This window comes from Xenopus laevis, chromosome 5S (assembly GCF_017654675.1).
Source record: "Xenopus laevis strain J_2021 chromosome 5S, Xenopus_laevis_v10.1, whole genome shotgun sequence".
In the NCBI taxonomy this organism is placed as follows: domain Eukaryota; kingdom Metazoa; phylum Chordata; class Amphibia; order Anura; family Pipidae; genus Xenopus; species Xenopus laevis.
In genome coordinates, this window is record NC_054380.1 from 122,620,499 (window position 1) to 122,636,415 (window position 15,917).

The 15,917-nt window shown below is 39.6% G+C and overlaps 1 protein-coding gene across 2 annotated transcripts in view; it reads right to left on the reverse strand.

The window, feature by feature from the left end:
* eipr1.S (EARP complex and GARP complex interacting protein 1 S homeolog) overlaps window positions 1-15,917 on the reverse strand; it is a 90,926-nt gene that overhangs the window by 69,156 nt on the left and 5,853 nt on the right. For both annotated transcript variants that reach the window (XM_018264589.2, NM_001096397.1), the window contains 2 exon segments: window positions 4,173-4,256; window positions 2,458-2,590 (listed from right to left, as the gene is read on the reverse strand). In XM_018264589.2, the coding sequence (XP_018120078.1) occupies window positions 2,458-2,590; window positions 4,173-4,256 (217 nt within the window).

Genomic DNA, 15,917 nt, shown 5'->3' on the forward strand with positions numbered 1-15,917 from the left:
GGTGACACCACAGGGTTGGATGCTGCTCAGTGGCCCACATTTGGGCCCTACCAGACAGAATGTCTCATGGATATCTGGACTGACAATGAGTGAATTTTTTTGCCGAGATTTGCAGCAAAAATGACACCCATAGACTTCAATAGGTGAAAAAAATTGTCGGACGACTAAAAGACTTCAACGCAAATTTTTGCTGAAGCGAGGTCATATTCACCCATCACTAATTTGGACCCTCAGTGTTTTGTTGGACAAATCGCATATACTCAGCTTTACACTGTGACATTACGATGTTGTGTGGATATGTAGTCTCTCTTATATGCTCTCTTATGATATAATTTGAGAGAGAGAATAAAAGTCTGTATGCAGATTCCCTAGTGAGCCCCCTGACTTGGATGGATTCTGTTCTCAAGCTAGCCTTGGTCACTAGAACCCTGGCCTTGAGGGCAGAGACACCTGCTTGGCTGTAAGAGCAGTTCTTTGTTTTTCTGTGTTGTGTAGTGATAGTTCTATGCTAACCCACCTGTAACTCCCTTTTTACAAGTCTATAAAATCTCTGTGATTCCTTTGTTTGGGGTTTCAGAAGTATTGTGTGAGTTCAGAATCCACAGAGTTCGTGTCAAATAAACTATGTCCTTTACCTGAAGTGATCTCTGGTTCTTACATTTCCACAACGAAGGGTATAAACAAAATAGATTTCCTGCAATATGTTCCCAAATACACTGAATTACTCCTTTCTTCAGTGGCTGCTACGCACTACTAGCAACAAGTTGCATTATGAAGGGTTATATTGTAAAAGCAGAACAGTCAAGTCAATATTCCAGGAATAGTTCTGGTATATATCAAACAGAGGATGATAACATTTGGGAAAGGAATTAGAAATTGTACACTTGTTTCTCTGTGGCATGAGCACCTAAATCATTTAATCATGTGATATTTTTTCTTGTGACATGATTGATGTCAGATGTGTAAGGTCCAAAACGCGTTAGGCCTTCAGTTTTTATGATCATGGTATAATGGTTTTAAATTTCCTATAAGTCAAGTTTTACAGATCCAGAGGTATACCTTTATTTGTTGCTTACTGTTTCATAAGCAGATTCATTGGCATTGTACTCCACATCATTGTATGTCCTTGGGTTATATACACACATCAAACCGAATATTTGTTGAGAACGCACTCTAAAAAAAGGCATCTTTAACCAGGCAAATGAAAACAAGTACAGAGATTTATATTTGTCATAAGTATGTCGCCTGACGCCTTACATGCTTTGTGTTACGAACACTTAGTCATAGCCTATGACCAAGTGTTTGTAACATGAAATGCGTTAGACGACATACTTATGACATAAATAAATCTCCTTACTTGCTTTCATTCACTTGGTGGAAGATTCATTTTTTTAGAGTGTTTCCTCAACAAATATTCGGTTTGATTCGCTCCCCTCCCACAGGGCTCAGGGCAGTGCACCTGGGCCTCTTCCTTTAATGTGGTGAGTTGTTACAATTGTTTTGGACCCTCCTTTCTGCCATTATATACACAGATTAGCACAGTTGGAGCAGAAGTGTTTTCACTTTCTATTGCTAACAACAAGGGAACATGCTGAAAAATGCCTCTATTCAACCTAAAAACTGCACATTTTCTAGGAAGATCTATTCCTGAAGAAGTCAGCACTTCAGTACTGCTCTGCATCAGTTTGAATAATTATTTAGTCATCTTTTTTGGTTTTTTGGTGTTTTGGGTTGTAGATTTTAGTGATGCACCAATTCCATAATTGTTGGCTTTGGCCAAATACTGAATCCTCCACAAAATATTCAGCTGAATACAGAACAAACAAAACCCAAGCCCTAATTTTCATAGTAAAATATAAGAAAACGTTTACAAAAATCGACTCATTTTGAACAGAAATTTATCATGTTCTTTTATCCAGAGCCTTAAATTCTCATTATATTAAAGGAACAGTAACGCCAAAAAAGAACTATATTATACTGTTGTGCTGCACTTGTAAAACTGGTGTGTTTGCTTCAGAAACTCTACAATACAAACACAACTATAGTTGTACCCATGGGGGCAGCCATTCAAGCTGGAAAAAATTAGCAAACGCACAGGATACAAAGCAGATAACAGATAAGCTCTGTAGTATACAATGTGATTTTGCAGAACTTATCTGTTATCTACTGTGTCTGGTGCTTGAATGGCTGCTCCATGGCTACACAGCAGCTTGTTTATATAAAATAGAGTAGTGATTCTGAAGCAAACACATCAGTTTTATCAGTGCAGAACAACAATACATTATATTGTCATTCCTTTAAAACACTTTCATCTTTTGGTATTACTGTTCCTTTAAGGAAACAGATTAGTTTTGGGGAGTACTCCCAGCTAAAATTGCTGGGATTAGGTGGAATTCCGAACCAAATCCAACCAAATGCATCCCATTAATTTCATCATGTCAAACAAGCGGTACTTACTTTTATTGTAGCATGTTGCAAGCACATTTCTGTCTGCTGGACTTGCGCTAATCTGCCAGATCTCTCCCGCATGGTGAAGTAAAACATTCTTATTGATAATATTGTTCTCATCATCAAAGTCTATAACATGAATCTAGACACATACGATTAAATTAGTAAGAGAAAAACGGCACGAAAAATGTAACTGTAAAATAAAAATAAATGCAGATTCTATGGTACACTCTGTTGGGGGGGGGAGTTAAATCAGGGCTTTAGTTTTTATTTATTTAAATTGTCTATGAAGGTTTTCATTCATCCAGGTCATGGTATATCTAGTAGAAGTAGATCTAGAGCAACTGGACTTGCTGAGTAATCATTTAAGATGTTTCACTACTCATCTGAGCAGTTTCTTCAGTTTGGATGAATAGTGAAACATTTTCAATGAACAATTCCAGTAGCTCTACAATTACTTCTACTAGATATTTATTAAAATAAACTGTACTTGCTGAGTAATCATTGAAGATGTTTCACTACTCATCTGAGCAGTTTCTTCAGTTTGGATGAATAGTGAAACATTTTCAATGAACAATTCCAGTAGCTCTACAATTACTTCTACTAGATATTTATTAAAATTGTTCTATTGACTCTATGTAAACTAAAGTTATTAGAATATTAGAAAAAATCAGGGACACTTCTAGAAAAGTTCATTGATTAATCGACATGAAGTTAGGGTTGCCACCTTAACTAGGGTTACAGCAAAATACCAACTAAGGCTGCCAGTTAATGTAGCTGCCAGTAAATTTGTGATCACTACTGTTAGCCTGCTCCAATCTGCCCCAGCCTGCCCCTTCTAGCTACAATACTTACCAAATCCCTTAACGATTCCACACTCCACGACTCGGCTCTGCCCCTCGATGGCATGGCCCCACCCATGTGACATCACTGGGCCCTCCCCCCCTCTATGTCACAACCCTCCTCCCACCCTGGCAGGTAAAAATTTCCCAAAAAAGTGGCAGCCCTAACCTGAGCAGACTTAATGCCTGGGGTAAGTATTAAAATTTTGCTGGCAATTTTCTTCTGTAAATTTGTAATCCCTACTAACTTTACCTCAGGTCCACCTCCAAGTAGTCCCAATCCTGCCTTCTTGCTCCCGCTCATCACATCTTCTAACTTGCCTCCTCAAGATTTTATGTCCGTGCTGACCATTTATGCTATAGCTCCACCCAGCTGTGTCATAGTCCTGCCCCAGTTGGGTCCTAACCCCTCCCCATGATGCCATTTCCCCACCCCTTTCAGTGGTCACCTCGACAGACATGTCGAAATGTCGCAACGCTACATGCACTGCAGCCCAGCACACTCAATTTATTAAAAGTGTCCTTGATTTTTTAAAATGTACTGTAAACTGTACTTTACAATTTGGGACTATAGTCAAACCCTGATTTTACATTTTCCATGGGGGCCAAAAAAATTTAAAAAAAACAGTTTTTTTATGGAAAATGGTCCAAAATGATGACATAAAATGAACTCAGGAATAACCTCACTTCAAATCTAGTAAATTCTCTCAGTGAAATTCCAGAAAAACAATATTGGGCAACATAAAAGATAGGCTTGACTGTACTTAGGTAATTAGATGAAGATTGGATTTTTTTACAATAACAGAGGTAGTTTGCACTAATATTTGCGGACATACTTGTACACCACTGGTCCTATATAACGTAGAATTGGGAGCAACTCACCTGATTATCATATCTAAGAGACTGTGTTCCTACTAGAAATCGAATGGCATCAGTTTCTGCCGTCTGTGCAGTCAGGGCTCGCGCCTACAAAAAAGGAGAATCATCATAAAAACCACCATACAAAATAAGTAACTTCATCAAATAATGTTTGAGGAAAAAAAACATATGTGGACTTTTTTAATACAGGACTCCTAGCTTTACACATAACCAAAGCTTAGCTGGTACCCCGTTAAACCGGTCTGTTTTTTTTTTTTGTTATTTCTCCAGAAATTCTATTTCTGTGATTCAGTCTCTGCAAAATGCTGCATATTATGTTGCCTTAACCTTGTACCTCTGTTATTGACATAAGCTCCTTCGCTGGACTTGTGTAACAAAAAGGGTGCATAACTACTATGTGAACTGCCAAAAAAACCCCATCCAACATAAATGAGTCCTCCAGTAAGTGGTCCATAGATTCACTAGAAATTGTGGATTCTGAGACTTGAAATCCCTCTGCTTTCTACAGTTGTTGGTGCACAGATTCTCTGGAAAGAAGGGGCTTCAAGTCCCAAAAAGCATTACTTCACAATGATAGTAAATGAGGGGAGAGGCTGCATTACGCTGTGAGCCAATGGGAAGGGGGGTGGTGACTGTTCCCTGCGATTGACAGTTTCCTTTTACTATGTGTAATCAGGTATGTCAGTGTGAAAAAATGCATTTATATTTATTATTAGAAGTTTAGTTGTTTATGCATCGTATCTGCATAAGTCCAACTGAATGGTCTCATGTCAAAAAGGATGGGTATATTTTTCATTCAAAAAACACTTTTTTTCAGTTCAGCTGTTTTCCGATTGTTCACCATAAACAAATACCTTTTTTTCAATTGCTTTCCATCTTTTATTTTTTTAATTCCCTTTTTCCCTTTCTACTATAATGCCATTGGAACATCGGCCAAACTGTGATAAAAAATAGCAGACTGCTTCCCTGGTTCACCAAGCTAGAAATCCGGGTGTACACTTGCATTACTGCACTATATTTTACTGAAACATCAGTTGTTCCTTTGTGAATTAATAAACCTCTTTATTGTTTTTTAAGTCCTGAGAGTGCAAGACTTCTTCTCAGTTTACATTGTTTGTTTTTTGCACCCACTTACACTGTTTTTGACATGAGTGCTGGTATCCCTACTGCATATATATATATATATATATATATATATATATATATATATATATATATATCTCCATTTATCGGCACGCACCACTCTATGCAATAATTACCGGGTGCTCACCAAAATCCTCATACTCCACCAGATGAAAGCACTCACGGGTCCAGTGGGATCGAAACGCGTAGATATGTGGTTGTTGGAATAAAGTTTTGCTACTTGTACTCATATGACTGACCCGTGAGTGCTTTCATCTGGTGGAGTATATATATATATATATATATATATATATAGTGAATAAAGTACCCCCTCTTGTAAAATATAAGGATATTATAAGTTACCGAGGAGTTTCATGACCATATAAAAACACGAGGCCGAAGGCCGAGTGTTTTTATACAGGTCATGGAACTCCGAGGTAACTTCTAATTAGGGATGCACCGAATCCGCTTTTTTGGATTCGGCCGAACCCCCGAATCTTTCGTGAAAGATTCGGCCGAATACCGAACCGAATCCGAACCCTAATTTGCATATGCAAATTATAGGCAGGAAGGGGAAAACATTTTTTACTTCCTTGTTTTCTGATAAAAAGTCACACAATTTCCCACCCTGCCCCTAATTTGCATATGCAAATTAGGATTCGGTTCGGCCGGGTAGAAGGATTCGGCCGAATCCGAATCCTGCTGAAAAAGGCCGAATCCTGGCCGAATCCCGAACCGAATCCTGGATTCGGTGCATCCCTACTTCTAATATTCTCATATTTTGCAACTGGGGGTACTTTATTTATTATAATACACAAGTTTCAGTGAGTCATGTGACAAAAATGACATCAGAACTCACCGTTTATAACTGATGACATCAGAACTCACCGTTTATAAGGATATCATTTACAGGATATTCATGGCTTTTGTGTATTATATATATATATATATATACATATATATATATATATATATATATATATATATATATACATACACACACAGATGATGCCAATTTGGTTTGTGTTTGACACAGAATAACTAAACCCAGATATCCCACTTATCCCATTTAACACAGAAAATTGTGTCACAGCATCCCATCTCATTACAGCATTGACCATTGTGAACAGTGGTGCTTTGGTTTGCTAATGAAAAGATTAAATACATTAAATGAGTTAAGATTACTTTAGATAACACATTTTCTTCAATGAATCCCGAGTCATGACGCATTTAACACAAAAAATCCAAGTGGCTTCATCTGTTTATATAAATATAAATATATATATATATATATATATATATATATATATATATATATATATATATATATATGTTTAATTCACACCTGCAGATACAGAGCCCTGCTAGTCCACTTGCATTTGAACAGTGATCCTATGCCATCATAATTAAAAACCTTCTAGATGTTAATACAGCCACAAAGGCTAAAATGCAAGTTTTCCTGTGTACAAAAGAACAAAAAGCTGTGTTTTTCACTAGCCAGCCCCAGCGATTAGGATGAGGGTGAAAAAAAGGAGATTGCACGCAAACTCTCAACGGCGGATGTCAAAGCCTCACGCTTGTTCACCCTCCCACTCAGCCTCTGATCATAAGAAAACAAAAGCTGTCTAAACCCCACTGAGACAACGTTAGTGGTATCTGACTTGAAGCTTTGGGGAGAAGCCTGCAATCCTACAGCACAGTGTAAGGCTGCATGTCAAAACCATGACACACTACAAAGTGTACGCAGTCGGAATATTAACATGGAAAGCCAGTGGCCACACACACACACCCTTGTACAGTGAGAATGCCTTGGTGCAGAGCTAGAAGACTACAATTTCCCAAAAAAGCCAGAATACATAGGACTTTAATGCTTCCCTTGATTTAACGCAGGCTCTTACTTCACTATTCCATTTCCATTCGTTCACTTCAGTGGACTCCTAACCTTCCTATTTCCTCAGGCAGTAATGTGTGTTAGTAAGAGCTTAATTCTAAAGTACCTCTGGGGAACATGGCAATGCAATGCATAGACTTCACAGGCAGGAGCTGCCATTAAAGCCTGTGGGTTGATGTGAAAGTGTCAGCTCAATTTGACAACCACAGGTATGAACTTCTGAAATCAATGGTGGCTCTTAGGTTAGAGTCCTGCGCGGAGGCAATTTGTTAGACCCAAACCTGACCCGCAACCCGCACCCGGACCTAAAACCTGCATACTTACCCGCTTGGACCCGCTACCCAACCCGCAAGTACCTTATCCACAACGCGATCCATCAAGAAACAGGAAGTGCTGTCATTGTAAACTGGAAGCGACATCATTAAAAGTTGGCGTGATCAGAAAAAAAAGGAGTAAAACAGGAAGTGCTGTCATTGTAAATCGGAAGTGACATCATTTGAAGTTGGCGTGATCAGAAAAAAAAGGAATAAAACAGGAAGTGCTGTCATTGTAAACTGGAAGGGACATCATTAGAAGTTGGCGTTATCAGAAAAAAAAAAAGGAGTAAAACAGGAAGTGCTGTCGTAAACCGGAAGTGACATCATTAGAAGTTTAAGTGATCAGAAAAAAAGGAGTAAAACAGGAATTGCTGTCATTGTAAACCGGAAGTGACATCATTAGAAGTAGGCGTGATCAGAAAAAAAGGAGTACAATTGAGAAGACCTGCAACCCGACCTGCAAACCCAGAGAACCGTCGACCCGCATCGATACCCGCTCCCGAAACTTCTATGGGTAATCCCCAGGGATCTGCAGGTTTTTGTGGGTAACTCGTTGGGTACCTGACCCGCTGCAGGACTCTATTTTAGGTTGTAGCTTTATAATGCTGAATCTGGTAATGCATCAGGGGAAATGTGATGTAGCCCGCTCGCACAACCCTGGCCTTCAGCAGTTCAGTAACTGGTGCACGGTGTTGGAGGGATCGGCACCCTCCTCAGCAGACTATCCAAGAAGACACTGGCACTCAAAGGCAAGTAACAGCAGGGTTATACCCTTGCGTATTTATTCTGCAAACGTGCAACGTTTCGGGGTCAGACCCCAACGTTTCTGGGTCAGACCCCTTTGACAAAGGGGTCTGACCCCGAAACGTTGCACGTTTGCAGAATAAATACGCAAGGGTATAACCCTGCTGTTACTTGCCTTTGAGTGCCAGTGTCTTCTTGGATAATGCATCAGGGGAGCCATACAGAGAACTGGCATTGCATTCATCTTTTTTCATTGAATGTTGTCCTAAACATAAATTCCATAGAATGCAGAAAGAGGGACTTGTTTCTTTTTTAGACAGGTGAGAAATAGGGATAGGAAGGGGGAAAGGAACACACAGAGGTGTAGGACAGGTAAAAGTGAGCCTATTGGACAATGTTACCTTTGCTGAGGACGATTATTGACCCTAAAACAACTGGTTCTTCCTATCTATGTGAAAATACAACACAGTCAACAAATGCGTCCATGCTACCATGACCAGTGACTGAATTATTCACAGACTATGAAGGAGCCTGTACCGCGGAAGTAGGCCGTTTCCTAGCTGACCACTAAATGCCACATTTTGTATAGAGTCAATATTAAACTGACAGCAAGGAGGGTTGCTGAATGCAGGACACAACAAAGCAGAACTCATTTACTAATCCCACAGGTGCAAGCGCTGGAGCCCAAAAGCAAGCAATAAATATTGCATTATGTCCACAATTTACCCTTATTTATCATTAAAAAAAACACAAAAAAATTGGATCAGGAAAAAACACAACTTTTTTGGATTGTCGCAAGAGAAATCCCAATTTCTTCACATTTGATGACCAAAAAGTGAAATTGGTGGAAAACCCCAAAATGTTTGGATTATCATACGAAACCTAGCACAGATCATAATATCTTCAAAAAAATCTGCCATTGAATTTTACAAGACCTTAACAGGTTGAAGATGGAGTATTTTCAGATTCTGACTTTTTGCATACTCCAGCTATAATAAATCTTGAAAAATTCTAGGGTTTTTTTTCACAAAAAATTTGGATTTCATAGTAAAAAACTATTTTCACCCTAATAACACCCTTAAAATAGAATTCAACCCCTTATTAGAAAAACCCCTACCCCCCTACCCTACATAGATCCCCTCTCCCTCAGCCTAGCTGCTACCCCGGGTAAATACCCCTAACTTTTACCCCTAGGTGCAGATTCAGGGCATCGGAGTTCACGGCAGCCATCTTCATCTTCTTCTTCTTCGGTAATCTTCGGGTCTTCTTCTGGCGCTTCGGCAATTTCCATGACTTTTGGCGCATGCGCAGTTGTTCGGGACCGACAGATACCGACACTTACTTCCTGAAGATTACTGAAGAGAAGAAGATGGCGCCCGTGAACTCCGCTGGACAGAATCTGCACGAGGGGTAAGTAAAAAGTTAGGAGCATTTACCCGGGGTAGCAGCTAGGCTGCGGGGGAAAGAGGGAGGGGGGGGTCTATGTAGGGTAGGGGTTTTTTTTTATTAGGGGTTGAATTCTCCTTTAATCTTTAGGCTGGTGCAGAAAGTTCAGCATACTGTATAAAACACAGCATTTCATTGCATGTTTAGTTTTCCTATAAAAATGCCTCTTTCCATTCACCATAGAAATCAGGTAGAATTTTTAGCGTGAGATTATTTTTTTATTTTATAGATATATTTCTGTTGAGCCATCCCTTATTTATCTTTAACTCTATCATTCCAAACCATTGTTTAGTTGCAAGAGGGAGAGACCCCTCTCGCCGTCCCTTTACAATACAAATCTGCTTTATATCAGGTGTAGGGAAACACTCAAATTAATTCAGAATACAGATAAACACACAGACATGAGAAAAGCTACACTTGGTCTTCAATCAATCGTAATCAAACATAAATACAATACAATCAATTCCCGGCAATCCCTCCTGTCCTCAAACACCACTAAAATGGCATAATCATGGCTACAGCCACCTTTTAATATTTATAAGGTGTGTCTTCTGCTTTCATCAAGAGGTGGCAGAGCAATCAAAAATTGCATAGCATTAGTCTAATTTAGTATGAACTAGGCTGTAATGGTCAAACGCAGGGGCTAAGGTATGGAATGTAATAAACATAGATCTAGGGACAGATTTATTAAGGTTCGAATAGTAAATTCGAATTCAAATTTTCCAATTTTGTTTTGGTCAAAACTCACAATTTCTAATTTAAAAGCACCAACTCGAATTTAAATGTGAGATTTATCACACCTCGACCCTGGAAACAGTTCTAATTCGAATATTCGCCACCTAAAACCTACCGAGTTCATGTAGAAGTCAATGGCAGAGGTCCCTTGAACTATTTGAAGAGGTTAATAGTAGTGACGAGCCAAATTTTTGCCAAGTTTCGCTGCGAAAATCACAAGCCATGTAAAAATAAAGATTTTTTTTTAGGCACCTAGATTCTACTGGCTGACTGATTTTGGCGTTCCAGAGTAGTGCCTGCCCGCTATTCAAGTTTTGTGTGTTGCTCCCCTTTGAGCACCTGGAGCCACCATGGAAAGCGGTTAGCTTGTCCCTTTATTCAAAAAATTCATGCTTGCTATGGCTTTAATTTTATCTGCAGTATTTCTGGTCAGGTGATCTCTAAGGCAGCACACAGACCATCATGAAATGGTGCTTCAAGACAAGAGATGTAAAAGGGCAAGATTTAGTTAAATGTATATTCCAGTTTGAGAAGATTCTTTAATATGTCACTTAATTTGATATAAACTACCTATTGCTCAAGTATTTAATTTGGGAGTATAGTTTTCCTTTAACCATACAGTTCAGTGCTGGCTGTGTCTTAAGGTGGCCATAGACTCAAAGATCCGCTCGTTTGGCGACATCGCCAAACGAGCGGATCTTTCTCCGATATGCCACTAACGGCATGGCTATATCGGGGGTAAATCGAGCGTTCGGCCATATGGCCGAACGATCGAATTAAGATGCGCCAAGGGGCTCCGACGGGTCGGTCGGTTAAAAATCAAACCTTCCCGATCGATATCGTGGCCAGATATCGATCGGGAAGACCCGTCGGAAGCCCCCATACACGGGCAGATAAGCTGTCAAAACGGTTCAAACGACCGATATCGTGTATGACCACCATTAGATTGTAAGTTCTCATAAGCAGGGCCTTCGCCCTATTGTCTCAATATGGTTTACCAGCCAATGTTGTGTCTTAAATTATAATTATTCATAAGCAGGGCCTTCACATTTGAGATAACTTTTAGTATGATGTAGAGAGTGATATTCTTTATTTTTTATTATTGAAGGTTTTTCAGTTATTTAGCTTTTTATTCAGCAGCTCTTCAATTAGCATCTAGTAACTAGGGTTCAAACTCCCCTAGCAACCATGCATTGATTTGAGTAAGGGACTGGAAAATGAATAGGAGAGGACCTGAATAGAAAGTAACATTAACAATTAGGGATGCACCAAATCCACCATTTTGGATTTGGCCGAACCCTTCGTAAAAGATTCAGCCAAATACCGAACTGAATCCAAATATGCATGTGCAAATTAGGGGTGGGAAAGGGAAAACATTATTTATTTCCTTGTTTTGTGACAAAAAGTCACGCAATTTCTCTCCCCGCCCCTAATTTGCATATACAAATTAGGATTTGGATTCGGTTCTGCAGGGCAGAAGGATTCAGGCCAATCCGAATCCTGATGAAAAAGGCCGAATCCGGAACCGAATCCTGGATCAGTGCATCCCTAACAACAATACATTTGTAGCCTTACAGAGCATTTGTTTTTTAGAAGGAAGTCAGTGACGCCTATTTGAAAGCTGCAACGAGTCAGAAGAAAAAGGCAAATAACTGTAAAACTATTAAAAATAAATAATGAAAACCAACTGAAAAGTTGCTTAGAATTTTACCGTTTTATAACGTAATAAAAGTTACTTTAAAGGTGAACCACCCCTTTAATAATTTGCACTTGGAGCTGTGAATTTATTCTGGTGAGATGTTTATCTCTACGTATCTCTTATATAGTATATGTTTATCCTTTACTCTGTAAATGGCTGTGGGAGACAGCTGTGCCATATAAATAATAATTATATCCCTCCTACCTATCTGACCAATGACACTGTCACATTCTATAGCATTAGAGACCTTAGAAAATGTTTTACAAGGCAAAGTGCAATTCTGATATGTAACATTTCCCAGTTAATGCCTGGTGGTGGCACGTCAGTTGGTATGGAATAATGAAACAAACAAAAAACACATCGTAAACATTACTTACTGTGCCATGAATGAGCAGTGAGCTTCAGGGAAGATCTGTGATTTAAAGTGTTCGTATCAATTTGTTTTTACTGTAGAAAGGGCAGGCTTTTGCAGGCATAGCTTTATAAAGAATTGAAACACAGAAACATACTTCCCAACATTTTGGAAACGGAAAGAGGGAGAACATTTTGGCCACGTCTGTTTTATAGCCACACCCCCTAATTACCATGTTCCTTTTACAAAAATTGGCAGGTTATGAAAGTTCAAACACATTTCTGTGGTTTATATGTGCTATTACAGTTTTGCTAATGAAGGTAAATAAGCTGCAAGTGACAGTTTCCCCAAGAGACCAGCTTATCTTAAATTGTTACAAAAGTATTGAAGTGCACTTGCCAGGTATTCTGGCCTAGAGTCCTGTGCGGGTCCATTTTTTGGAACCCATACCTGACCTGTACCTGCAACCTGCAATCAGCAACCCGGACCCGCATTCTTACCCGATTGGACCCGCTACCCGACCCGCAAGTACCTTATCAGCAACCCGGAACCGAGACCCGCTGACCATCAAAAATCAGAAAGTGCTGTCATTGTAAATGGGAAGTGACATCATCGGAAGTAGGAGTGATCCGAAAAAAGGAGTAAAAATCATTATTGAGAAGACCCGCGGCCAGTAAACCCGCGACCCGCGTCTAAAACCCGCACCCTGAACTTTTACCCGCAACCCGCAGGGTACCACAGGTTTTTGCGGGTAACCCGTGGGTACCTGACCCGCTGCAGGATTCTATTCTGGCCTCTCTGTCAAAAGCCAGTTAAGTTTCAGAATCTGGCTGTTCAGTGCAGGAGATCAAAGAGAAAGTCAGGACATTTCAGTAACAATCTGGGACTGTGGGTTGAGCTGTCAAAATCAGGACTGTCCCGCGAAAAACAGGACAGTTGGGAGGTATGCAGAAAGAAATTGCCAGCACTCGGTCTAACCCACAATCTGGAGTTGGCCAGCTGCTATAATTGATAAAAAGCCAATATTTGTACACAAAAAGAAGGAGAAAGATTGCCAGCACACAGATTTCCTTTAAAGGAGTGGTTCACCTTTAAAGTAACTTTTAGTATGTTATAGAATGCCCAATTCTAAGCAACTTTTTCATTGGTTTTCATTATTTTTTATTGTTTTATAGTTATTTGCCTTTTTCTTCAGACTCTTTGCAGCTTTCAAATGGGCTACAAATGTATCGTTATTGCTAGTTTTTTTATTAATCGTCTTTCTATTCAGTCCCTCTCCTATTCATATTCCAGTCTCGTATTCAAATCAATGCATGGTTGCTAGGGTGATTTGGACCCTAGTTACCAGATTGGTTAAGATGCAAATTGAAGAGCTGCTGAATAAAAAGCTAAATAACTTAAAAACCACAAATGATAAAAAATAAAAACCAATTGCAAATTGTCTCAGAATATCAATCTCTAGACCATACTAAAAGTTATCTCAAAGGTGAACATCCCCTTTAAAAATAATTATTATAAAAAAAAATGAGGTGTTAGTACAGGTTAGGGATCCGTTATCCGGAAACCCATTACCCCGAAGGCTCCGAATTACAGAATGGCTGTCTCCCATATACCCCATTTTAATCCAAATTTTGAAAAATGATTTCCTTTTTCTCTATAATAATTAAAAAGTTCATTGTACTTGAGCCAAACTAAGATGTAATGAGCCCTTATTGATTAAACCCATTATATTGAGTTTATTTAATGTTTACAAGATTTTCTAGTAGATTTAAAGTATGAAGATCCAAATTACAGAAAGATCCGTTATCTGAAAAACCCAAGATCATGAGCATTCTGGATAATAGGTCCCATACCTGTACCACGCTTTGGCCACATTAAGAAACAGTTTTGCTAAAACAAGTAGCACCAGATTGCAAGATTTTTGGGGGCTTCTCAATTAAGAAAAAAAGAAGCCCATTTAGCATTAAGGCTGAGACGCTCTGTGCAATGATGGGCCAACAGTTAAATGAGCATCTGGTTCTGGAGATTCTCACCGCAATGACTCTTGTAACATGTCACTTATCAAGGATGTGCCATGTACTCAGGGCCGCCATCAGGGGGGCACAGGAGGTACAAGTGTACCGGGGCCTGAAGGGGGGCCCGGCAGTGCTGAACTTTTCAAAAGAGCCAGATCCCCCTTGACAGCGCTGAAGCCGTGCCGCCTCTTTCTGAATTCCCGAACAGCCGAAATACGGAAGTGCCGAAAAAGCTGAACAGTCGAAGTCCTGAAGCGGAGAAAAGACCCAAAGTCACGGAAACAGCCGAAATTAAAGTCCTGAAGCGCCGAAAAGAAAAGAAAGAAAGTCACGAAAGAAAGTGAAGTTGAAGTCCTGAAGCCAATATGCGTTTTTTTTTTAATCTTTGGCCACCAATGTATTATTTGAGTATTCTATAGGCCCCTGCCAACAATGTTTTTTTTTTTGTAAATATTCTTCAGGGCCCCAATTTTTTTTTTTACTTGTAAGGGGGGCCCTGGCGCCAATGTTTTTTTTGAAAAATATTCTTTGGGGCCCCAATTTTTTTTTAACTTGTAAGGGGAACCGTGGCACTTATATTTAACTTATAGGGTGCCCTGGTCCCCAATAGCTTTTTATAACATGTGTGTGGGGGGGGAGTTACCTTTTTTAGCACTGATATTTGTGTGGTCTTTTAACTGTGATGTGGCTTGGGCGGGATCTGGGGCAGGGCTTGGGGGCCAGGGTTGGTGGGACCCCCAAAAATGTTGTTGTACGGGGCCCAGTGATTTTTAACGGCGGCCCTGCATGTACTATCCCAAATATATATATTTTGCTTATAATCACAAAGCAATTCCCATACAGGCCAGTTAGGGTCTTCAACAATGTATGACTGCCACAATGTACAACTGCCACAATGAAACAGTGCAGTAGGTTGCAAGTCTTTTAATAACTGCCTATTCCAGAATGATACTACGTGCAGTGGTCCTTTCAGGCCTTGCTAACTCTGCGGCCTATACATACAGTAGGCAGAAAAGCTGCAAAGCATGCAACAAATCCCAAATGTTCATCCCCATGAACCATGCTGAACAGTTACACACTTTAGTGCTTAAAGAAGTTGTTCACCTTTAAATTAACATTTAGTATGATGTAGAGAGTGATATTCTGAAACAATTTGCAGCTGGTTTTATTTTTTTATTACTTATGGTTTTTGAGTTATTTTGGTTTTATCAGCAGTTTGCAATTTCAGCAATCTGGTTGCTAGGGTCCAAATTACCCTATCAACCATGCAGTGGTTTGTATAAGAGACTGGAATATGAATAGAAAGACAAGCAATAAAAAGTAGCAATAACAATTAATAGGTAACCTTACAGAGCATTTTCAGTGGCCCCATCTGAAAGCCGGAAAGAGTCAGAAGAAGAGGCAAATAATCAAAAGCTTTCAAAAAC